A 25,222-nucleotide genomic window follows, 5' to 3' on the forward strand; every position below is an offset into this window, starting at 1 on the left:
TTAGTAGAGACGGGGTTTCACCGTATTAGCCAGGGTAGTCTCGATCTCCTGACCTCGTGATCCGCCCGTCTCGGCCTCCCAAAGTGCTGGGATTACAGGCTTGAGCCACCGTGCCCGGCCGGCTCTGGCTAAGTCTTACTTTTCCTTTGGGAACCCAAGTTAGGTACCAAAGTAGGGTACCCCTGCTCCACGGTACTGCAGGATCCTATTATACATGTCTTTGAAAAATAGTGTGTAAAGTGCATTGTTGAAATTCCTTATTTCAGAAGTTCCTTTGCTGGATTTTGACCCTGCGAATTCGGGCCTGTGTCTGCATTACTCACCACTGTATTCTAATTTCCTAGAATATGCCTTGTACGATGAGAGTGCTCAGTGGACGCTTGTTGAACAAAAGCAGTGGAAAGACTGATTAATCAGAAATGTTGTTAATTGAAATGGCTAGTGAGATCATGAATCTCAAAATTTTTCTTTTCTTTTTTTTTTTGGAGTCAGAGTCTTGCTCTGTTTCCCAGGCTGGAGTGTAGTGGCGCAATCTTGGCTCACTGCAACCTCCGCCTCCTGAGTTCAAGCCATTCTCATGCCTCAGCCTCTCAAGTAGCTGGGATTACAAGTGTGCACCACCATGCCCGGCTAATTTTTGTATGTTTAGTAGAAGACAGGATTTTGCCATGTTGGCCAGGCTGGTCTCCAACTCCTGGCCTCAAGTGATCCATCCCTCCCCTGCCCCCTTGGCCTCCCAAAGTGCTGTGATAACAGGTGTCAGCCACTGTGCCCAGCCTCTTTAGCTGTTTTGCCTTCAATTATTGGTTAGACCAAGATCATTATTCTGATTATATTTAAGGTTCTTTGGTTGTATCTAACAGAACTAGACTAGCTCAGGCAAAAAAGAGCAGTGTTGGGTGGAGGGGGACAGAGCAGACTATTTTATCACTAGCGTTTTAGAGAATTTAAAGCAATAATAAAATGAACTAAAAGTTAGTTGGTCTGCTTTTTATTATCACCATGAATCTAAGCAGACAATCCATGCCCTTATTGTCTGTACCCACCTTGGACCTCTCCTACCACTCTGTCCTTGGTAGGCCACTGAAAAAAGTTAATTTATATTAAGGCTATAAAACCCAACAGCAGGGAGAGTGGTTGGGTATTCGAAGAGACTGAGTGGAATCAGGAACTGGAAAGCTAGCAGGAATCCAAGCAACTCAGTATTTCTCTCTTGGGCTACATTCATCTCTGCACACTTTCTCTTTCTCTACTCCATGTCTCCCAAATTTACTTGTTCTCAGTTCCAACCCACGCTAGCTAGCATCTTTATTTTCAGGCATAGAAAATCTGATTGACACAACATGGAGTCAAGAATCCATTCACTCAGGGATCAGTCATCTGTGGCCATGGCACAGAGTTAGGTGGGACAGTCGTGACTATTATCCACACCTCAACAGTGGGGGCGTTCTCAGAGAAGAAGAATAGCTCTGGCAGCCATGGCAAATGGCATACGTAGGAGTTTTTAAGTTATAATAACTTACACATGGTTTTAAAAATTCAACATGATGGTATGAACTGAGTGAAAGTGTGTGCTCCCTCCATTGAAGTAACCCCTTTTTTTTTTTTTTTTTTTGAGACGGAGTCTTGCTCTGTCACCCAGGCTGCGATCTCGGCTCACTGCAACCTCCGCCTCCCAGGTTCAAGCAGTTCTACTGCCTCAGCCTCCTGAGTAGCTGGGACTACAGGCGCCCATCACCACACCCTGCTAACTTTTTGTATTTTCGTAGAGATGGCGTTTCACTGTATTGCTCAGGCTGGTCCAAAACTTTTTTTTCTTTGAAATATAATTCACATAACAATATTTACTATTTTTAAATGTACAATTTAATTTTTTTAACTGCATTCATAATGATGTTGTGCAACCATCATCACCACTATTTTTTTCTTTGTCTTTTTTGTTTTCTTTTTCTTTTTTTGAGACGGGGTCTCACTCTATTGCCCAGGCTGGAGTGCAGTGGCGCAGTCTTAGCTCACTGCAACCTCTGCCTACCGGGTTCAAGCGATTCTCTCGCCTCAGCCTCCCAAGTAGCTGGGATTACAGGCATGCACCACCATTTCCGGCTAATTTTTGTATTTTTAGTAGAGACGGAGTTTTACCATGTTGGTCAGGCTGCTCTTGAACTCCTGATCTCAGGTGATCCACACGCCTTGGCCTAGCAAAGTGTTGGGATTACAGGCGTGAGTCACCACGCCTGGCCGCCACTATCATTTTCATCACTCCAAAAAGAAACCCCATACCTTTAGCAGTCTCTCCCATTTCTTCCCCTCTTCCATCCTCTGGCAACAAGTATACTTCTGGCCGTGGATTTACCTATTCTGGACGTTTCGTGTAGATGGGATTATACAACATGTGGCCTTTGGGCTCTGGCTTCTTTTCATTTACCATGATATTTTCATGGTTCACCCATGTCATAGTATGAATCAGTACTGCATTCCTTATTTTATCTATCTATCTGTCTGTCTGTCTATCTATCTGTCTGTCTATCTATCTATCTATTTTTAAGATACAGAGCCTAGCTCTGTCATCCAGGCTGGAATGCTGTGTGGCAAGATCATGGCTCACGGCAGCCTTGAACTTCCAGGCTCAAGTGATCCTGCAGCCTCAGCTTCCCGAGTAGCTGGGACTACAGGCATGTATTACCACACCCAGCTAATTTTTAAATCATTTTTTGTAGATTTGGGGTCTCACGATGTTGCCCAGGCTCCACTCACACTGCCTCGGCCTCCTGAAGTGCAGGGATTACAGATGTGAGGCACTATACCCAGTCTGCTTTCCTTTTTCTGACCGAAAATAACATGCCATTGTGTCTCTATACTGCATTTTGTTTATCCACGTATTTGCTGATGGACACTTGGGTTATTTCCTGGCTGTTGTAAGTAGTGCTGCTATAAACATTCATGTACAAGTTTTTGCATGAATAAATTTTTTGGTTCTTTCCCAGATATACCTAGGGATGGAAGTGCAAGGTCATATGATAGTTTTATATTTAACTTTTTGAGGAATTGCTGAACTTTTCCACAGTGGTTGTACCATTTTACTTCCTGGGTTCAAGCAATTCTTCTACCTCAGCCTTCCAAGTAGCTGGGATTACAGGTACCTGCCACCAAGCCCAGCTAACTTTTGTATTTTTAGTAGAGATGAGGTTTCACCATGTTGGCCAGACTGGTCTCAAACTACTGACCTCAGGTAATCTGCCTGCCTTGGCCTCCCTAAATGCTGGGATAACAGGCATGAGCCACCATGCCCGGCCTAAAATGCTTTTAAGAAAGGTTGTGTGAGAAGAGAACAAGAGGCACATTATATAATGTTAAAACAGTCAGTTCACCAAGAAGACCTAACTATATGTGCACCAAGCAACAGAGCTTCAAAATATATGAAGCAAAAACCATCAGAAGTAAAAAAAGAAAGAGACAAATCTGCAATTGTAGTTAGGTATTTTACTACTCCTCTCTCAGTGCTCGGCAGAATAGTGGATAGAAAATCAAAAAGAATACTGAACAACACAAAACTGCACAACACTGTCAGCCAAGTAGATGTAATTGACATTTGTCTACCTAATGACAGCGGAATACACATTCTTTTCAAGTGCTTTTCAAGTGCGCATGTAGCATTCACCAAGATAAACCATATGCTGGGTCATAAACCAAATAGTAAACTTTATGTGTAAAAAGAACACTTCTAAACAATCCATGGATTAAAAACTCTGAAAGAAAAGCTTTAAACATTGTGAACTAAACCAAAATGAAAACTCAGCATATCAAAATTGGTGGGATACAGCCAAAGATGTGCTTAGATGCATTAACTGACTTTATTAGAAGAGAAGGTCTCAAGTGAATAATTTAAGCTTCCACCTGTGAAACTAGAAATGAAGAGCAAAATAAACCCAAATTAAACAGAAGAAATAATAGAGAACAAAAATCTGAGAAATAGAAAACAGGAGAAAAAAAAAGAAAAAAAATCAGTGAAACTCAAAGCTCTTTAAAAAAAAATCAATAAAATTGTAAACCTCTAGCAAGACTGGCAAAAGAAAAAAAAAAAGGAAAACAAATTACCAATATTAGAAAAGAAAAAAAGGAAGACAAATTACCAATATTAGAAAAGAAAGAGGAGATACCACCGTAGACTGTACAGGCATGAAAAGGATAATACAAATAGCTCTACATATATAAATTCATCAGCTTCGATGAAATGGACCAGTTCCTCAGAAACCACTGTATTAGTTTTCTATTTCTCCTATAACAAATTACAAATGTAGTGACTTTAAAACAAAGGGTTTTTATTTACAGTCCTGGAGACAGAAGTCTGACATGGGTCTTACTGGGATAAAATCAAATTGTTGACAGGACTTGCATTCCATTGTGGAGGCTTTAGAAGAGAATCTGTTCCTTGTCTTTTCCTGCATCTAGAGTCTGCCCACATTTCTTGGCTTGTGGCCCCCTTCCATTTTCAAAGACAACAAGTCGAGTTGTTCTCACATTTTACTCTAACTTCCTCTTTTGCGGCATCCTTTCACATTTAAGGACCCTGGTGATTACATTGAACCCACCCAGATAATTTGGTTTTTTAAGTTCAGCTGATTATTAACCTTAATTCCATCTGCTACCTTTGGAGATTAGGACATGAATATCTTGGTTGGGTGGTGGGGGGTGGCATTATTCTGCTGATCACAACCATAAGCTATCCAAACTCGCCCAAGTAGGTAGCCAACTGTCCCCATGGCCCCATTTCTCTCTAGGCTCCCCCCAGAACTTCTGTTGTACTTTCTCACTGAATTTACCTACCTACTCTAGTTAACTCATATAAGTAGAATCATACAATATTTCACCTTTTATGTCTGGCTTATCTCACTTAGCATAATGTTTTCAAGGTTTGTTCCTGTTGTCCCCATTGCTTTTTTTTCTTTCTTTCTTTTTTTTTTTTTTTTTTTTGAGTCTGATCCTCACTCTGTCTCCCAGGCTGGAGTGCAGTGGTGCAATCTCAGCTCACTGAAACCTCCGCTTCCTGGATTCAAGCGATTCTCCTGTCTCAGACTCCCGAGTAGCTGGGATTACAGGCATGTACCACCACACCCGGCTAATTTTTGTATTTTTAGTAGAGATGGGGTTTCGCCATGTTGGCCAGGCTGGTCTCGAACTCCTGACCTCAGGTGATCCGCCCGCCTTGGCCTCCCAAAATGCTGGGATTACAGCGTGAGCCAACGCACCCGGCCCTCGCTGCTTTTTAATAAAGATACAAAAGCTAATTCAAATGGAAAAAGGATATTCTTTTCTACAAAGACATGAACAATTCAACATTTACATGCAAAAATAAAAACCTCAACCTATACCTTGTATTTCATATAAAATTAAGTCAAAATGGATCATAGATCTAAGTATAAAACCTGAAACTATAAAACTTTTAGAAGAAAACAGATCTTTGTGACCTGGGGTTTGGCAATGAGTTCGTAAGACATGACACCAAAGGCACAGTGTATAAAACAGAAATTTGATAAATTGGGCTTCATCAAAATTAAAACCCTTTGCTCTGTTTAAAAAAAAAAAATTAGGAGCGTGAAAAGACAAGCAATACACTGGGATAATATATTTGAAAATCCAATATCAGAAAAAGAACTTGAATCCAGAATATAAAAGAAAACACAGTGGTAATTTAAAAACTCAATTTAAAAAGGGGCAAAAGATTTAAGTAGATTTAGATAGATATTTCACCAGAAAGGATACAAGGATGGCAAATATCCCTCTGAGAAGAGTTCAGCATTGTTAGCCGTTAGGGAAATGCAAATTTAAGCCATGGTGTTACATATTAGAACAGCTAAAATTTAAAAATACATAGTGATAATACTGGTACTGGCAAGGATGCGAACAGCTGGATCTCTTAGCAAAACGGTGCAGCCACTCTGGAAGACAGGTAGAATCTTAATCATACATTTACCACGTACTCAACTGTGTCGTATCTAGATATTCATTCTAGAGAAATGAAAGCTCATGTTCACGTGAAAATCTGTAGACACGTGTTTTATAGTTTTGTTTATAGTTGTCAAACCTGAAGACAATCTAAATGTCCTTCAGCAAGCAAATACATAAACAAATTGGTTGTTATTCAGAGGAATAATAACAATAAAAAGAAATGAAGTATTGATACACAGATGTGTTAGGGAGTCCCATAACCACCCGTATGCTTGAAGATTAACTAAAAGGACTTATATGATTCATTGTATAGTTGTACGCCTCCTAAGATTAATTGCAGCAATATAGTAAGGATACATAGTTGGATCCTAAGGACACACATGGAGTCTGGAGGAATCCAGTGTCTTGATAATTTTTTCTTTCTGCGCGGTGGAGGGGGCAGGGGTAGGGGACGAAGTTTTACTCTTGTCGCCCAGGCTAGAGTGCAGCGGGGCAGTCTTGGCTCACTGCAACCTCCACCTCCTGGGTTCAAGCGATTCTCCTGCCTCAGCCTCCCGAGTAGCTGGGATTACAGGCGCACACCATCACGCCCAGCTAATTTTTGTATTTTTAGTAGAAAAGGGGTTTCGCCATGTTGGCCAGACTTGTCTCAAACTCCTGACCTCAGGTGATCTGCCCATCTTGGCCTTCCAAAGTGCTGGAATTACAGGTGTGAGCCACCGCCAGCCAAGAGAATTTTTTCATTTCAAGCGCAGAGGCAGGAGGATCAATCACTTGAGCCCAGAAGTTTGAGACCAACCTGGACAAGATAGGGAGACCTCCGTCTCTACAAAAAGACTTAAAAATTAGCCAGGCGTGGTGGTACGTGCCTGTGGTCCCAGCTACTTAGGAGACTGAGGCCAGAGGATCACTTGAGCCCAGGAAATTAAGGTTGCAGTGAGCCAGGACCACACCCCTGTACTCCATCCTGGGTGACAGAGCAACACAACACCCTGTCTGAAAAAAGAAAATTGTATTTATATACATTCCAGTAACTTAGAAATAACTTGCTGCTCCCCAGTCACTGCTTGATGTAGCTTTACTATTTGTTACGTGGTATTCTCACAATTTTTACACAATTGCAGGCAAAATAGTTGGTGTGGCAGTCATGGCTGTGTCTTTTGTTTAAACATCCATTTTGACTACAAGCGAAAATACCCACTTATCTTTTACCCAATTCACTGTATCTAGTAGAGCAGCGATTCTTAAACTTCAGTATGCATTATAGTCAGTCACCTAGAGGGCTTTTTAAAACATGAATTGGTAGGCCGCACCCCTAAGAGTTTCTGATTCTGTGGTTTGGGGTTGGGCTGAATAATTTGCATTTCTAGTAAGTACTCAGGTGATGCTAATGATGCTGGTCAGGGAACCAACTTTGAGGACCAGTTTGTTAGTGGATTTAACGCCTGCACATTAGAATCACCTGTGGAGTCCCCATCCCTACTTCTTTTTCAGAACTGGCTCTTGTCCAGTTAAGTAAACGTGTTTGTAAGTCCTGCTCAAACATGGTGTTAGGATTTTATGGTCCTTTTCAACAGATGCAGCTCCATAACAAGTGTAGACTTTTTATTTTTTACTCCCAATCTTCGTAACACTTGTGTGATAACTATAAATGGTGGCAGGAGTGGCCAGCTGTGTGGTTTGGTGGTTTTAGTTCACATAAATCTGTATTCCGTCAATAGCTCACTTTTTGGTCTTGGCCAGTTCCCATAAGTGCCTCCTGTACATAGCTTCTTAATTTTAAGGACTAAATAGTAACTACACAGTAGAGAAACTGGCTGTCACTTTGGTTGATCAAAATTAACATCACCAATGAAGGGAAGATGGGCATCATGTCTTTTCAGACACCTGGAAGGACAAACATCACTTACACAGCAGTTTGACAACATCATTTAAACAGCAGTTTGGTTATACTTGATTGGAATGCGATCATAAGGGAACCAACAGATCCAGATTGAGGAGCATTCAATTTTTTAAAAAGGACCTTATTCTTCTTAAATAGCAATATCATAAAATATAAAGTTTGCAGAACTATTCCATATTAAAGGAGATTAAAGAGATCTGATAGCTAAATATAAAAGTGATCCTAAGCTGGGTCCTGTACTGAAGGGGAAAAAGTGCTGTAGAGGATAGTATTGGGTCATATGACAAATTGGAATATAGATGGTAGACCAGATAAAAAGTATTGTGTCAATTTTGAATTTCCTGAGGTTGATAACAGTACTATGGTTAGTACTGTTCCTTAGGAGACACACTGATAATATTTGGAGGCAAAAATACCTGATAGTGCAACTTAATCTTAAATGAGTCAGAAAAATATAAGAGATGGAGCAGATGATAAGCAAATGGGGCAAGGATACAGGTGTTCTTTCCAACTTTTTTGAATCTAGAATTATTCCCAAATGAAGTTATAAACAAAAAAATTTCAGCTCTTTATTTCAGGATAGTTGTAAAGATAAACAAAAAACTATATAAAAATGTATTAAAAGAACAGAGTGCTTTACAAGCAGTGGCTCAAATGCTGCTGAATCTAGGTGGCCTTGCATCACATTCTGTAGGTGTCCCCAGCTACACTGTGGGTGCCAGAGAGCCTGCAGGAGGTCAGCATCCTCCTGATTTGTAACTGTCCCTCCCCCCGCTCAGTACAGCTTCTTGAATGTGTCTTATGTAGTACTTCAGACACACTGAAGTATAAAATTCATCCTATCTAAAATTCATTCTATCGTAGTAGCAAATTTTAGTTTGTTTTCTGCTGGCTAAACTATTGTGTGACTCACCTGATCATAGTCTCTTATTATTTATTGCATATACATTAGCTTTGAAAAGTATATTTCTCTTTCAGCCCAAAATGGAGTTAATCCTGACTGGGAGAAGAAAGTAATTGAATATTTTAAGGAAAAGCTGAAGGAAAATAATGCTCCTAAGTGGGTAAGCTTATTGCTATTTTCGAGGGAGAAGGTTGGACAGACTACAAAGTTTCTCTTAGTAGAGTAACTAAGTAACCCCCATGTAATTTAAAAATATGTAAATTAATGTGTACTTCTGCTTCAAGTACATTTGTATTAAAAGATTTTGGTCTTTTGCTAATTAAGTTTAAGCAAATAAATACTTATACATTATGCCTCTAGGTGGCAGTAACTGACTGTGTTACTTCCTGAGACACATCTTTAGTTGCAAGAGTCAGTTAGTTACCTTTGTTTTATTACCTTCATTTTAAAAGAATTGGCATGTGCTAGTTTTAAAAGAAGAGCTCAACAAAGTAAATGCCTTTTTGATCATTGAAAAGTGTTCTGAATTAAAAGCATTTTTTAGCATTCTTTTACATTATGGTCAAATGTTATCTAAAACTTGGAAGAAATGGAAGAGAACTTGGGTTCCAGCAATTATGTTGACCATTGAGATCATTTGGCTCCCTGACGAGGCATTGGGGGGGGGGGGTGGTGTGTGTGTGTGTTTAACAATTTTGAGTCTGGACATAAAGTTTGTGTATATATGCTTAATGTTGTATAGACAGGATATTTAGTTGACTTAACTTGATTATTTTCCTTTAAGGTACCATCACTGAACGAAGTTCCCCTTCATTATTTGAAACCTAATAGTTTTGTGAAATTTCGTTGCATGATTCAGGATATGTTTGACCCTGAGTTTTACATGGGAGTTTATGAAACGGTTAACCAAAACACAAAAGCACATGTAAGTATTGCTGTTTTCATGAATTTGTGGTATTAATTTTGTCCTTGTACTGTTTGTGGTAGTTTTGGTTCTGATATATTGATATAATTCTGTTTTTCTATGTTTTGGGTCATAGGTTCTTCATTTTGGAAAATATAGAGATGTAGCAGAGTGCGGGGTATGTATCTTTAATATATATAAAACATTTTTAGTAAGAATTTTTTCCTAAACAGAGAATTTGTTTGTTTAGCTAATCTTAGATTTATTTATCTTGTGTGTAAGTTACAAGAAATCACGTGAAATGTTTTCCTTGTTTGACTTTATTTAGGAGTTTGATGTGACTTTTTTTAATCCTCCAGAGATCTTTTAGAAGGAGAAATACTGTTAATGCCAAAATTAATTCCTCTCTCCAATATCTGTATATAATATATGTAAAACAAGGTACCCTAGGGTGCAAAATTAAGTCGTTTTTAATTCCTTCAAAGACAAAGCCAGTGGTAATTCCACTGTTTCTTTCATAGAAAACTGTCAGAATCAGCCTATAATATAGAAATTTAATGAAATACTCATTCCTAGGTAGCTCCAAGATGAGATTCAAAAGTCATATATTATTCCCTAGGAAAGGCATATTCTCTTTCATATATACTTAGAAAACTCTAAGAAGTGGAAAGGACCCAAGGGACATCAAGTTTGAGCCTAATACATACAAGCAAGGATTTTTTGTTTGCTTTTCTCTCTAGGCCCAAAGTACCTTTTTCCTAGAATGAGTCTTTTATTTATGACTCTTGAGCAACATATGTACCAACTCTCTGTTAGCCTTTGGTAGTGTCACACATGGACAGCCTCATTTATTTTATTGACCCATTTCCAGATGCTGGGATTACTGAGTTACATTAATACTCAGCTTTTTCTAGTATACAGTAATGTAATATGTTAGCCTAATGTGTTAGGGCTCCTTAAACGAGGAATACCATAATCAATGTAGTTGATCCATTAAGCTGGGCACAGTATTTGTTTTATGGAAACACTCTAAAAGAAAAACAGACCTGAAGTTCATCATGTGTAAGATTACATAAATCTGTCTTTCAAATGAGTTCATTACTCTAATTGTCAGAAGTTACATTTTTGTTTAATATAATCTTTGCAGTAACCTTCCAAATTAGGGCAGTTTTTCCGTCCAGATCTGCCTACTGAACTAGAATATTTAATTAGCAACAACTGTTGTGAATTAACAGACTGATATTGGGGTTTGATAAATCAGTTTCCTAAGGTTTGGGTAAGCCAAGAGTTAGACTCCAAGAATATAAAAAGGCCTAGATAACCTCATAAAAATAAGGTTCTAGATCCACAAAGCAGAGAACTAGACCCAGATTATAAGTCACTCCACAGAGGTCCCATTTTTCTGGATTTGAGGAAGGAAGTGTTTGATGACTGTATTTGAAGTGATTTTATATCAGTTTTCTTTGAAAAAGTGATAGTTTGGAATTAGTTACTTGTTAACTCTGTAAAATATTTGTTGTGGTGCTATGTGAAAATGTGGTTGCTAATTTTAAAATAAATTTTGTGGTGTTTTTAAATAAATTTTTTAAAATACTTTTTTATGTATATCACAGCCTCAACAAGAACTTGATTTAAACTCTCCACGAAATACCACTTTGGAAAGACAGACTTTCTATTGTGTTCCGGTGCCTGGGGAATCTACGTGGGTAAAAGAAATATCCTTTATCTGAACTTTCTTATTGTGTTGATGGTTTCTAAAACCTTAACCTTTAATTATTCTTCCTTTGCAAAGCTTGGCTTTATTTCAATAAAATGTGTTTCATTTGTTCTAATTGAGAAAACCCGTAAAACAGGCTAAGTATTTGTCACCGAGGAATGCTAAAATTACAGTACATTTCTATAGTGAAATACTGTTAAAAAGATTGAGGTAATTTTTTTTTTTTTTTTTTTGAGATAGGGACTTACTGTCACCCAGGCTAAAGTGCAGTGGCACAAACATGGCTCACTGCTGCTTCAACCTCCTGGGTTCAAGCAATCCTCCTGCCTTAGCCTCCCAAGTAGCTGGGACCACAAGCGTGTGCCACCATCCCTGGCGAATTTTTTGATTTCTTTTAGAAAGAGGGTTCACTTTGTTGCCCAAGCTGGTTTTGAACTCCTGGGCTCAAGTGATCCTCTCACCTCAGCCTCCCAAAGTGCAGGGATTATAGACGTGAGCTACCACACCCCACCTGAGGCACATTTAAAGGTACGGAAAAAATATAATACTTAAAGTAAAAAAATAGCTTAAAATTAGAATTCATTCTAACTTTCTTAAGGGAAAACGTGTTGGCTCTTTTGAGAGGGGATTGTAGAAACATTTCCTTTTTATTTACGATAGTAGTTTTTTAAGGCATGGCCCACCTACACTGAAATGCACAGATTTTAAGGTAATGCACAGTGATTTGGATAAATGCATACACCCATATAATTTATACCCCAAAGTAAAGAACTTGTGCCTAGAAAATTCCTTTCTGCCTTTTTCTAGTCACTCCCTCCTCCCCTGCAAGCACAATCCTGAATTCTTTGACTATCACTTGGTTTTGCCTATTCTTGAATGACATCTAAATGGACTCATATAATATATAGTCTTTGTGTCTGACATCTTCCGTTTAACAGCATGCATCTGAGAGTCATCCATGTTGTGCATATCAGTAGTTCTTTCTTTTTTTTTTTTTTTTTTTGCTAAGTATTATTTGTTTATACAGTCTCCAATTGAGCATTTCGGTGGTTTACAGTTTTAAGCTGGGCATTTTCTTTGTGAGAACATTTTAAACTACTGATTCAGTTTGTTTATTTGTTTGTTTATTCTTTTGTTTTGTTTTTGAGATGGAGTCTTGCTCTGCTGCCAGTCTGGAGTGCAGTGGCATGATCTCAGCTCACTGCAACCTCCATCTCCTGGGTTCAAGTGATTCTCCTGCCTCAGCCTCCCAAGTAGCTGGGACTACAGGAGCACGCCACCATGCCAGCCAGTTTTTGTGTTTTTAGTAGAGACGGGGTTTCACCATGTTGGCCAGGATGGTCTCCATCTCTTGACCTCGTGATCCGCCCGCCTTGGCCTCCCAAAGTGCTGGGATTACAGGAGTGACTAATTCTGTTTTTTAACATATTTTGAGTCAGTTGTGATAAATTGTATCTTTCAAGGACTGTTTTGAAGTCATTTAAGCCCAGTTGTTGAATTTATTGACATAAAGCTTGTCAGAGTATTTTCTTTTTAATGTCTGTGGGATATCTAGCATTGATCTCTTTCATTCCCAATAATGTTAGTCTGTTTTTCACTTCAATTTTCTGTTTTCTGCTTCATCCATTTCTGCTTTATTTCCTTCTTTTTGGTTTGGTTTTAATTGGTCTTTTTCTACTTTTTTTTTGGTTTGTTTGTTTGTTTGTTTTTTAAGATGGGGTCTTGCTGGCTCTGTCGCCCAGGCTGGAGTGCAGTGGCACAATCTCGGCTCACTGCAACCTCCGTCTCCCAGGTTCAGGCAGTTCTCTGCCTCAGCCTCCCAAGTAGCTGGGATTTGCAGGCGCTTGCCACCCCGCCTGGCTAAGTTTTTTGTATTTTTAGTAGAGATGGGGTTTCACCATGTTGGCCAGGCTGGTCTTGAACTCCTGACCTCGTGGTCCACCTGCCTCAGCCTCCCAAAGTGCTGGGATTATAGGTGTGAGCCACCGTGCCTGGCCCTTTTTCTAGGTTTTTAAGGTGGATGCTCAGATTATTGATTTAGAATTTTTCTTGTTTTCTACTATTAGCAACTAAAGCTATAAATTTCTCCCCAATCACTGCTTTAGTTGCATCCCACAAGTTTTCATTTGTTAGGTTTTTACTGTTACTCAATTCAAAGTATTTTCTAATTTCCCTTGTGATTTCTTCTTTGATCCTTCACCCTTGCAACAGTCTGTGTATTCTCATTCTTCGTGCTATTTTTGTCATAGATTTCACTCATCCTTAGATTATAGAGCCCACAACATACTATTTTTGTTCCAAACAGTCATTTGTCTTTTATATAAATTAAGAAGCAAGAATTCTTCTTCTTTTATATTTGGCATCACTTCCCTTAGCGATATTATTATGATTATGATTTTTTTTTTTTTTTTGAGACAGAGTCCTGCTCTGTCGCCAGGCTGGAGTGCAGTGGTGCAGTCTCGGCTCACTGCAACCTCTGCTTCCTGGATTCAAGTGATTCTCCTGCCTCAGCCTCTGAAGTAGCTGGGGTTGCAGGTGTGTGCCACCATGCCAGTTTTTTTGTGTTTTTAGTAGAGATTGGGTTTCACCGTGTTGGCCAGGATGGTCTCAATCTCCTGACATCAGGTGATCCACCTACCTTAGCCTCCCAAAATGCTGAGATTACAGGCATGAGCCACTGTGCCTGGGCAGCAATTTTTTTTTTTTTTTTTTTTAACTACAGATCTGTTGGTGACGAATTCTGTCAGTTTCTGTTCAATTGAAAATGTCTCTTATTTCACTTTCATTTTTGTTTATTGTATTTATTTATTTTTTGATACAGGGTCTCTCCCTTTGTTGCCCAGGCTGGTCTCAAACTCCTGAGCTCAAGTGATCCACCCGCCTCAACGTCCCAAAGCACTAGGATTCCAGATGTGAGCCACCACGCCTGGCCTCATCTTAATTTTTGAGGAACATTTTTATTGGATATAGAATTTTTATTTTGTAGTTTAATATTTTATTTATTTAAAAAAAAAATAGGCCAGGCACAGTGGCTCATTCCTATAATCCCAGCACTCTGGGAGGCAGAGGCAGGAGGATCACTTGAGGCCAGGAGTTTGAGACCAACCTGGCCAACATAGCAAAACTCTGTCTCTACAAAAAATACAAAAATTAGCCAGGCGTGGTGGTGGGCACCTGTGGTTCCAGCTACTCCAGTGGCTTGAGACGGGAGGATCACCTGAACCCAGAAGACTGAGGTTGCAGTGAGCTGAAATTGCACCACTGTACTCCACCCTAGGCAACAGAAAGAGACTCTGTCTCAAAGAAAAAGGAAAGAAAAAAAAAGAGTTGAGTTCTCACTATGTTGCCCAGGCTACTGTCAACCTCCTGGACTGAGCAATCCTACCTGAGCCTCCCAAAGTGCTGGGTTTACCGATGTTAGCCACCGCATCCACCTGGGATTTGTTAGGAGTGGTGCAGAACAGCCCTTGTGCAGTAGATCGTCCTTATTCATGAGGTCTACTATTTCTGGGTCTTACGCAAATGCCTGGGATGACTAGCAGGGTCCATTCTAGTATTATACTACTTCCAGAGTCTCCATTTAACTCTCTGCCAACTAGCAGCTGTTCTCTGCTAGACCTCAGAGAATCTTGACTTGTATATCCACAGTTTAGTGTTTTGTCAGAGATCCAGATGGAACCTTCTGGGTCTTTTATCTGTAACTACTTCCTTTCTAGTACTTCTTTGCAAATTCCAGTTGCTTCACTAGCCCTGAACTAGTGCTCTGTCTTCTCCACCCAGTAAGAACAGGGCCTCTACTGCTCTTTGTTGCAGTTTGGAGAATGTCTCCAGGAGAGAGCTGGGAGAATTTGGAGTTTACCTGCTGTGTTTCTCCTCATTCAAGGATCATAAGGTTATGCTCCCTGTTGTCCAGTGACTGAAAACGGTCGCTTCACATATTTTTTCCAGTTACATTGTTGTTTACAGCAAGGATAGCAGCATAAGGTTGATGTCTGTTACTCTCATGACCAAAACTAGAAGTCTAGCCTCCTTTTAAAAATGTATTTCCATTTTAACTGAATTGCCAAGCTAGTCATTTTTTATAAGTCATATAATTAGCAAAACATTTAAGATAGTCCTCAGTTTATGGTAGTCTTTTTCTTAACTTTCCGTTTAACGCCTATGTTAATGCAAACCAAGCTCGAGTCAGTCCCTCAACGTCCTACACTCCCAGTCGCCACAAGAGGAGTTATGAAGATGATGACGATATGGACCTACAGCCCAATAAACAGAAAGACCAACATGCAGGTGCCAGACAAGCAGGTAGTGTGTGCCAACAGGTTTTCTCTAGACTTTGCTCTCTTAAGTGGATTGGTTTTCAGAGTGAATTGTTACATAATATGGCTCTATATTTAGGAGCTGGCAATTTGTCAGAGTTACGGACAGTGTTGAGAGTTTTTACAGTACCATTTGATCAGACTGTGCTTCGCAAATGAGCAATTAGGCATCACTTTGTGACAAGTGGCTGCTCTAATGTATGTTTTTGGAGTCACAAGTGCCTATCTGGAAAGGTCTTTTCTATCTTCATATTTATTTTTTTCCTAATTCTTAAATAATACAGAAGCCTGGTACTTTACCCTAAAAATGAGTTATTTTTATCTGAAAACATGCTTTCTCATTTTCTTTTTGTTTGTTTGTATTTTGAGACAGGATTTCACTCCCATCACCCAGGCTGGAGTGCAGTGGCATAATCATGGCTTACTTGCAGCCTTGACGTCCTGGGCTCAAGTGATCCCCTGTCACTTCAACCTGCCTAGTAGCTAGGGCTATAGACACATGCCACCACACGCAGCTAACTTTTTAAATTTTGTAGAGATGTAGAGGTGGGATCTCACTGTGTTACCCAGGCTGGTCTCAAACTCCTGGGCTCAAGTGATCCCTCTGTATCAGCCTCCCAAAGCCACTGGCATGACAGGCGTAAGCTACCGCTCCCAACCAGTCTTAACTTTTATAAGCAGTGGATTTCTTTTTATGGCGGGTATATTAAATTTGTCTTTATTTTTCCTTTTATGTGCTATTCACTTCCCTTCGGCACATTTAATCGGAAGGAAGATTAAAGGACAAGGAGGCAAAACAAATCAGTCTGGTCATTTACTATCTGCAAGATTGTGTAGAGAAGGCAAATTGTTTTATTTTTTTTTTCTGGAGATGGAGTTTCACTCTAGTTGCCCCAGCTGGATTGCAATGGCACAATCTCGGCTCACTGCAAGCTCCACCTCCTGGGTTCAAGCGTTTCTCCTGCCTCAGCCTCCTGAGTAGCTGGAATTACAGGCGTGTGCCACCATGTCCAGCTAATTTTGTATTTTTAGTAGAGAAGGGGTTTCTCCATGTTGGTCAGGCTGGTCTCGAACTCCTGATGTCAGATGATCAGCCCGCCTCGGCCTCCCAAAGTGCTGGCATTACAGGTGGGAGCCACCATGCCCGGCCAAGGCAAATTTAACAACTAGTGGTAAACAAGGATTTACTAATGCATTTTATTTACCCATATATCACTCTACTTTATAAATTGATATTTCCAAATTTTCTTAATGCTGAGATCTATTTTAATGTGTTTAAAATTAGAATGTTTTACTGTAAATACATATAAATGTCATAGTATTCTTTTTCTGCACTGATCCCCAGAATATATTAAAATTAATGGTCTATCATCTAGCCTGGATAACATGGCAAAACCCCATCTCTATTAAAAATACAAAAATTAGCCAGGCATGGTGGCAGGTGCCTGTAATCCCAGCTATTCGGGAGGCTGAGACAGTAGAATCACTTGAACCCAGAGGGGCGGAGATTTCAGTGAGCTGAGATCATGCACTCCAGCCTGAGTGACAGAGACTCCATCTCAAATAAATATCATAGTAACTTATATATTGTAATATATTCGAATACGTATTCCAGTCCAGGAAATATGTTAATTCTCTTATTTAAGCAGTTGATGCTACTTTTTATTTCTTACCATACTTGTTCGAATGTCTTAATGCAGGCTTTTTATGCGTTTGAGTTGTTTATATAAAGTAAAATTTATTGGTGTTTAGTCAATCTTTTAGACTATACATATTTTTAAACTTTTTATTTTGACACAGTATCGATTTACATGCAGTTGTAAGAAATAATACAGAGAGGCTGGTCGCGGTGGCTCACACCCATAATCCCAGCCCTTTGGGAGGCCAAGGCAGACACATCACTTGAGGTCAGGATTTCCAGTCTGGCTAGCATGGTGAAACCCCATCTGTACTAAAAATACAGAAATTAGCTGGGTATGGTTGTGCATGCCTGTAATCCCAGCTACTTAGGAGGCTGAGGCAGCAGAATTGCTTGAACCCGGGAGGCGAAGGTTGCAGTGAGCCATGATCATGCCACCATGCTCCAGCCTGGGGAAAAAAAAAAAAAAAAAAGAAATAATACAGAAAGATCTTGTATACCTTTTAGCCTCTACTTCCCCCAATGGTAACACCTTACATAATTATAGTAGAATATCATAACCAGGAAATGGACATTGATACAATCATTTTTTTCTTTTCTTTCTTTTTTTTTTTTTTTTTTTTGAGACGGAGTTTTGCTCTGTCGTCGCCCAGGCTGGAGTGCAGCGGCATAATCTCGGCTTACTGCAACCTCCGCCTCCCAGGTTCAAGCGATTGTCCTGCCTCAGCCTCCAGAGTAGCTGGGACTACAGGCGCCCGCCACAACGCCTGGCTAATGTTTGTATTTTTAGTAGACATGGGGTTTCACCATGTTGGCCAAGATGTTCTTGATCTCTTGACCTTGTGATCTTCTCGCCTCGGCCTCCCGAAGTGCTGGGATTACAGGCGTGAGCCACCACGCCCAGGCGATACAATCACATTTTTACATGTACTTACTTGTGAAGATTTAGTTATTTGCAGTTTTGTGGGGTTTTTTTGTTTTTGTTTTTGTTTTTGAGATGGAGTCTTGCTCTGTCGCCCAGGCTGGAGTGCAGTGGCGCGATCTCGGCTCGCTGCAAGCTCCGCCTCCTGGGTTCACGCCGTTCTCCTGCCTCAGCCTCCCGAGTAGCTGGGACTTCAGGCGCCCACCACCACACCCAGCTAATTTTTTGTATTTTTAGTAGAGATGGGGTTTCACCGTGTTAGCCAGGATGGTCTCGATCTCCTGATCTCATGATCCACCCACCTCGGCCTCCCAAAGTGCTGGGATTAGAGGTGTGAGCCACCGCGCCCGGCCTGTTCTTTGTAGTTTTATCACATAGGTAGATTCATGTGGCCACCACCACAGTTAGGATCGGGAATATTTCAGTAGTTTGTCCCTTTTATTGCTGAGCGGTATTCCATGGTATGGCAGGCTATCATTTGATTCTCATGTTATCAGCCCTAAGGTGTAACTACTTCAGGAGTTGGGGTTATTCTTTTAATGACTTGTATGTCCCCAACAACTGGTTTGATTCTTGATACATACTGGATATTAGTAAGTATTTGGTAAATTAATTTATTGCTGTATGGTTTTATTCTGCTTAATTAATAGAAAAAGTATGTTCTACCAAGGAGTTTTGCTGTCGGTAGACCATGTATTCCTTAAATCAAAGATATCAAAGTAACCATATTGCAAATCAGCTTTTGAAACTGGTTATACATGAGATTTGATGGGAGGAATTTTTTGATACCTTTATAGTAAGGGAAAAAAATAAATTTTTAGATCTTCATATTTATCTTTGTTCTCTTACAGATCAAACAAAAGACTTTGTTAGTATGTGCTGTTTCCTTAAAAACTGTAACAACTTGAACTTTGCAAGCTCAGAAGCATCACATATGTCAAACTTGAAAGGCACTTATGGAACATTCTTTTTCTCCAGGAGGGCTTAGAAATGACTAAGTGCAATGCTATCCTTTGAATTTAGGGAGTGTTGGTGGTCTTCAATGGTGTGGAGAGCCAAAACGTTTGGAAACTGAAGCTTCTACTGGGCAACAGCTGAACTCTCTGAACTTCTCTTCTCCTTTTGATTTGAATTTTCCATTGCCAGGAGAGAAGGGCCCTGCGTGCCTTGTGAAGGTAATAAAACCTTTCTTAGGTCTGACGTTGACATGTTATGTGTCTCAGAAAGTAGCTTAGTGTCTGAGCATTTGCATTCGTTTTCTTATGCTGGACTAGCTATAGCAAATCACTGCAAATTTAATAGCCTAAAGCAGCAAAAGTTTATCATCTTACAGGCTTTAGGTCAGAAATCCAACATGGTCTCACCGAGGTAAACTCCTTTGTATGTAGGAGTTGGACTACATTCCTTTCTTGGAGCCCCTAAGGGAGAATTTCCTTGACTTGTGGCTCCTTCTTCATATTCATAGCCAGCAACATTGCATTTGACCATTTTTTTCATGGTGACATCTCACCTGACCACAACCAGGAAAGGTTCCCCGGTTTTAAGAATCTGTGGATTACATGGGGCCCACCCAGTTAATCGAGGATAATCCCCCCCATTTCAAGGTTATTAATCACACCTCTGCACGTTCCTTTTGCATATAAGCTAACATATTCACAAGTTAAAAGAATCAAAGAACATCTCAAATGCAGAAGCAGAACAACTTTTAAATTATGTCTGTTCCCTTCCTGTATCATTTCTAACATATAATCTTCATTTTTGTCTTCTTCCTTCTCTCAGCAAAACCTATTTCTCACTTGTATTTAAAATAAAACAGAAGGAAGAAAACTTTTAATAGTTTGTTCTTCCATCTTACTTATTCTAGTGTTTTGATGCTGATAAATGAGCAAGTGACAGAAGGTTTTAAAATGATTGTTAAGGATTTCCATCCTTTGTGCATTTTGGGTTTTCTTGTTTTGGGGGCAGGGGGGTTTGTTTTGTTTTATTGAGGCAGTCTCACTCTGTTGTCCAGGCTGGTGTGCAGTGGCATGATCTCGGCTCACTGCAACTTCTACCTCCTGGGTTCAGGCGATTCTCGTGTCTCAGCCTCCTGAGTAGCTGAGATTACAGGCATGTGCCACCACACCCAGCTAGTTTTTTGTATTTTTCCTAGAGATGGGGTTTCACTATGTTGGCTAGGCTGGTCTCGAATTCCTGACCTCAAGTGATCCACCCACCTCAGCCTTCCAAAGTGCTGGGATTCCAGGGGTGACCACTGCACTCAGATTCTCAGTGGTTTTAATTGAAATGATACTTCAGTCATATGGCACAGGGACCAAAATTACCACTTTTTTCCCTGCCATGCTTCTACCAGGTCTGTTCAGTAAATAAATGGCCTTGACGATTACTAAAGTCCATCATGACAATTTTGAACGTTTTTTTTTTTTTAATTGTGAAAAATCCATTCCAAGTTTTGTGTTAATCCAATGTTGCAGTTTATGAATAAATGCAAAGTTAATCATCTTGTTTTTGTTTTTTCCTTTTCTTGATGTGGTTAATAGATTTTGAGATAGTGCACGTTTCTAGTTTTAACTGTCAGCCTTTGGGAAAAGCCCTTTTTTAATTTTAGAAAAAGACTTTTTTTTTTGTAGTACTGTGGTATATTGAAAAGAGATATTAGTCTGGAAGTTAGGCATCCTGTGTTTTGGTTTTTCACTTATTTGCTAACTAGCAGAGTGACTCTTGATCTCAATTTATAAAAATTTATAAAATAAAGGACTTGCTTTAAGGTCCATTTCCTGATCTAAAATTCTAAGATGTTAGTACTCCAAGACTAGTATCTTAAGCTTTGTGTCTGTTCTAACAGTATGATTTCATGTGGTCTCTTGTTAGGTTTATGAAGATTGGGATTGTTTCAAAGTAAATGACATTCTTGAGCTGTATGGCATACTGTCTGTGGATCCTGTGCTGAGTATACTGAATAACGATGAAAGGTGAGTCTGTGTGCTCTTTTTCTGGTCTCCTTTATTTTCATGTAATTTCAAGTTTTCAGGAAAGTTACAGGATGGTTTTGAAGAACTCCCTTCCCGGATGTACCAGTTGTAAACACATGCACCCCATGCGCTTTGTCATTCATTTGTGCTCTCTATGGATGCACACATTTTTCTGAAACACTTGAAAGTATGTTGCAGAAATCAAACCCTTTTACCCCAACTGCTTGTCAACATTTCCTAAGAGCACTGACTTTCTCATATGTAATCAGAGTACAGGTATCAAAACTAGGAAATTTGCCACAAATACACGATACACTAATCCACAATCTATACTTGATTTTACTAATTGTCTTAATCATGTTCTTTCTTACACTTCTCCCTTCCGCATCCCCCAGTCCAGGGTTCGGAAGCTCGCTTATTCTCTATTTCTACTGAGTTCATACTGTATTTCTGATTCCAGTTCAGCACCACAGGTGTTGTTCTACTTGTTCTCCTTTCTGTGTTAGTGTAACTCTTAAACTTGATTCCCATTTTTCATAATCTGTCATTTGCACATTTGTACAACATAGAGAAGGGAATTTCAGAATTGTTAACTCATACCTCTATAAAACATAAACCTAAATAACTAGAGTTCAATCTGAAATAGTCCTCAGCCTTTGTCTTTCATGGTCTTGCCACTTTTTTTTTCCCCTTAAACAACAGAAATATATGTCTTCCAGTAGTTCTGGAGACTGGGAAGTCCAAAATCAAGTTCCCAGCAGATGTGGTTTCTAGTGAGGGCCCACTTCTGGTTTGCAGATGGCTCTCTTCTCAAGTGGTAGAGAGCAGAAAGCCTTGACGTTTTTGAAGAGTGTAAGCCAGTTACCAGTTACTTGTTTCCTCATGGTTAGACTCAATGTTGCGCATTTTTGGCAGGAATATTACAGAAGTGATGTATCCTCAGTATGTTAAAGCAGGAGGCATGCGATGTCAGTCTGTCCCGTTACTGGTGAGGTTAATTTTCATCAGTTGGTTAAGGTGTGTCTTCCAGATGTCTCTTCTCTAAAGTTACATTTCTCACTTAGTAATTGACAAGTAACTTGGAGGAAGATACTTTGGGACGTAAATATCCAGTTTCTCATTAAACTTTCACCAATTTATTTTAGCATTAATTGATGATTCTTGCTTGAATCAGTTATTACAACGTTGGCAATTCTCTAACTCAGTACATTTATTTATTGGCATTCTACTATAAAAGATATCTCTTCCATTTGTTTATTCAAGTAATTTATTTACTTATATTTAGTATGGACTAATAGATTCTGATTTTATTCAATGTTAATATCATTATATTATTTTGAGACCCAAGTTTTCCCAGATGTAGCTAGTGGGAGCCACTTTGAGCAGGTGCTGGGTCCTTTTTTTGAGTTGATCTTATTATTTTTTAACATTTATTTTCTGGCATATTAAGCTGTTGCAGCTTCATCATATACTTTGAAGATCTGAGTCCTAGATGTGCTCGTTGGTACTGGGTTAGCTTTGCATCTAGGCCCTTAAAGCAGACAGAGCTAGGATATATGCAACATATGTATACATATATATGCATACACATTTAAATGCACACATATATACTCACACATGCATGTTTTGTGTGTTTCTAACATCTATGAGAAACCATGGGTTCATATTTCTGATTCCAGTTCAGCACAGCAGGAGTCACATGTTCTAGTTGGTCTCCTTTCTATGTTTATGACTTCCTTTTCTAACAAATTTGATTCCCATTATTCACAATCTGTCATTTCCCCATTTCTGCCATATACAGAGGGGAATTTCAGAATTGGTAAACCATACCAGTACAAAACAAACTAGTAATTAGTGTTCAGTACGTTTCCAGTTCATTTTTATTTTAGAATGCAGCTGTGTAGTCAGAGCTGTGTTCCAGTTACTCAGGTAACTTTTCTTCCCCTTCAGTGTGATTTCATTATTTATTCTACTTAGATTCATTTATGTCTGATTATGTTTCACTTCAGTTTTTCCTCCATCCTTATTTTTTTCTTTTTAATATAGGAAACATTAACATCGTTGCCAAATTCAAACTACACAAAAAGATTCTCAGAGGTGTGGTTCTGAGCTATCCCCATTCCTGCTGTCTGTTTCCACCCAGCCTCCTTAGGGAACCATAGTTTCTGGTTTATCCTTCCTGTATTTTTTTTTACACAAAAATAAGTAGATAAGTATACATTTTATTTCTACTTTTTTCTTCTATAAAAGGTAGCATAGTATATGTACTCTTTTACACTTTTTAATTTTTTTAATTAACAACATATCTTAGAAATCTAGATCTTCCTCATTCTTTTTTGTTTTGCTTTGAGATTGCCAAAAGCAAGGGCTAATGTCCCTCATCTACACCAGAGTCCTCTTGTTGAATAGTGGACATTCATCATCTTACATCTTAGTTTCTGTGTAAGATGAACTTAACATTTTTCACAGTTAAAAAAAAAAAAGATACAAAACAAAAATTTTAAACAACTTTTAAGCTTAACCATCCCTTAATAATAGTGTATGAGATTGTTCATCTTGGCAATTTCTGATTATGATGACTTTCCTGCTTTAGTTACTTCACTATTGTTGCAGTTTAGTTTAGAGGTTGTATTAGTCAGGGTTCTCTAAAGGGTCAGAACTGATAGGATAGATGAATATATGAAGGGGAGTTTATTAGGAGAATTGACTCACACGATCACAAAGTAAAGTCCCACAATAGGCTGTCTGCAAGCTGAGGAGCAAGGAAGCCAGTCTGAGTCCCAAAACCTCAAAAGTAGGGAAGCCGATAGTGCAGGCTTTGGTCCATGGCTGAAGGCCTGAGAGGCCCTGGTGAACCACTGGTGTAGGTCCAAGAGTCCAAAAGCTGAAGAGCTTGCAAGTCTGATGTTTGAGGGCAGGAAGCATCCAGCATGAGAGAAAGATGGAGGCCAGAAGACTCAACCAGTCTGCTCTTTCCATGCCTGCCTTTAGGCTGGCAGTTGATTAGATGCTGCCCACCCAGACTGAGGGTGGGTCTGCCTCTCCCAGCCCACTGACTCAAATGTTAATCTCCTTTGGCAACACCCTCACAGACACACCCAGGAACAATACTTTGCATCCTTCAATCCAGTCAGATTGACACTCAGTATTAACCATCACAGAGGTTAAGAGCACAGACAGGCAGACAGCCTGGGTTGGAGTCCTGACTTGGCCACTTACTAGCTGTGTGACCTTGGGCTTGGTTTGCTCATTGTAAATCAGGGTAGATGGGAGGTTTTGGTGAATTTGTACGTGTAAAGCATTGAACATTGTCTGTCACATGGTACATACTATGGAAAAGATATGCTTGTATTAAAATATACAGGAGTATGAATTTATTACTTCAGTGTCTATAGAATCTATAAAGTCAAGATCTAAAAGCATTTTAGCCATTTGTTTCAGTTGTCTCACAAATCTATCTGCAAATTTATTTAGCAAATCTGAAAAATTCATAACTTTCAATTGCTTGTCTACTCAGTATTCGAGGGATCATGTAAGAATAAAATTTAGGAAATACAATTAGCAAGATAGGAGATGAATGGATTCTCCACACACTAATAGATACCGGATGGCTTTTGAGAAAAAGACCCCAGTTTTTGAGATCTGCTGTCAAGTAAGTATTCGATGTCTCAGCCAATAGTTCAAGGAGTACTTGTGTTTTGAAATAGCCTTATGAGTGACATCCTACATTCCATTTATTGAAGTGCTGAATAAAAAATATTATTGTTCCTGGCCAGGCACGGTGACTCATGCCTGTAATCCCAGCACTTTGGGAGGCCAAGGCAGGCAGATCACTTGAGGTCAGGAGTTCAAGACCAGCCTGGCCAACATAGCGAAACCCTGTCTCTACTAAAAATACAAAAATTAGCCAGGCTTGGTGGCGCGCACCTGTAATCTCAGCTACTCAGGAGGCTGAGGCATGAGAGTTGCTTGAACCCAGGAGGCAGAGGTTGCAATGAG

General features: G+C 39.5%; 1 protein-coding gene across 2 annotated transcripts in view; it reads left to right on the forward strand.

The window, feature by feature from the left end:
* The window catches only part of MCMBP (minichromosome maintenance complex binding protein), a 69,459-nt gene that overhangs the window by 29,542 nt on the left and 14,695 nt on the right, over positions 1 to 25,222 (forward strand). The window contains exons 3-9 of one of the 2 annotated variants that reach the window (XM_012001080.1): positions 8,828 to 8,913; positions 9,538 to 9,678; positions 9,794 to 9,835; positions 11,271 to 11,372; positions 15,532 to 15,676; positions 19,275 to 19,426; positions 21,123 to 21,223. In XM_012001080.1, the coding sequence (XP_011856470.1) occupies positions 8,828 to 8,913; positions 9,538 to 9,678; positions 9,794 to 9,835; positions 11,271 to 11,372; positions 15,532 to 15,676; positions 19,275 to 19,426; positions 21,123 to 21,223 (769 nt within the window). The remainder of the gene's footprint in view (positions 1 to 8,827; positions 8,914 to 9,537; positions 9,679 to 9,793; positions 9,836 to 11,270; positions 11,373 to 15,531; positions 15,677 to 19,274; positions 19,427 to 21,122; positions 21,224 to 25,222) is intronic. The other variant, XM_012001081.1, reaches the window with a different exon arrangement.

The sequence above is a fragment of the Mandrillus leucophaeus genome, unplaced genomic scaffold (genome assembly GCF_000951045.1).
Source record: "Mandrillus leucophaeus isolate KB7577 unplaced genomic scaffold, Mleu.le_1.0 Scaffold65, whole genome shotgun sequence".
Lineage (NCBI taxonomy): Eukaryota > Metazoa > Chordata > Mammalia > Primates > Cercopithecidae > Mandrillus > Mandrillus leucophaeus.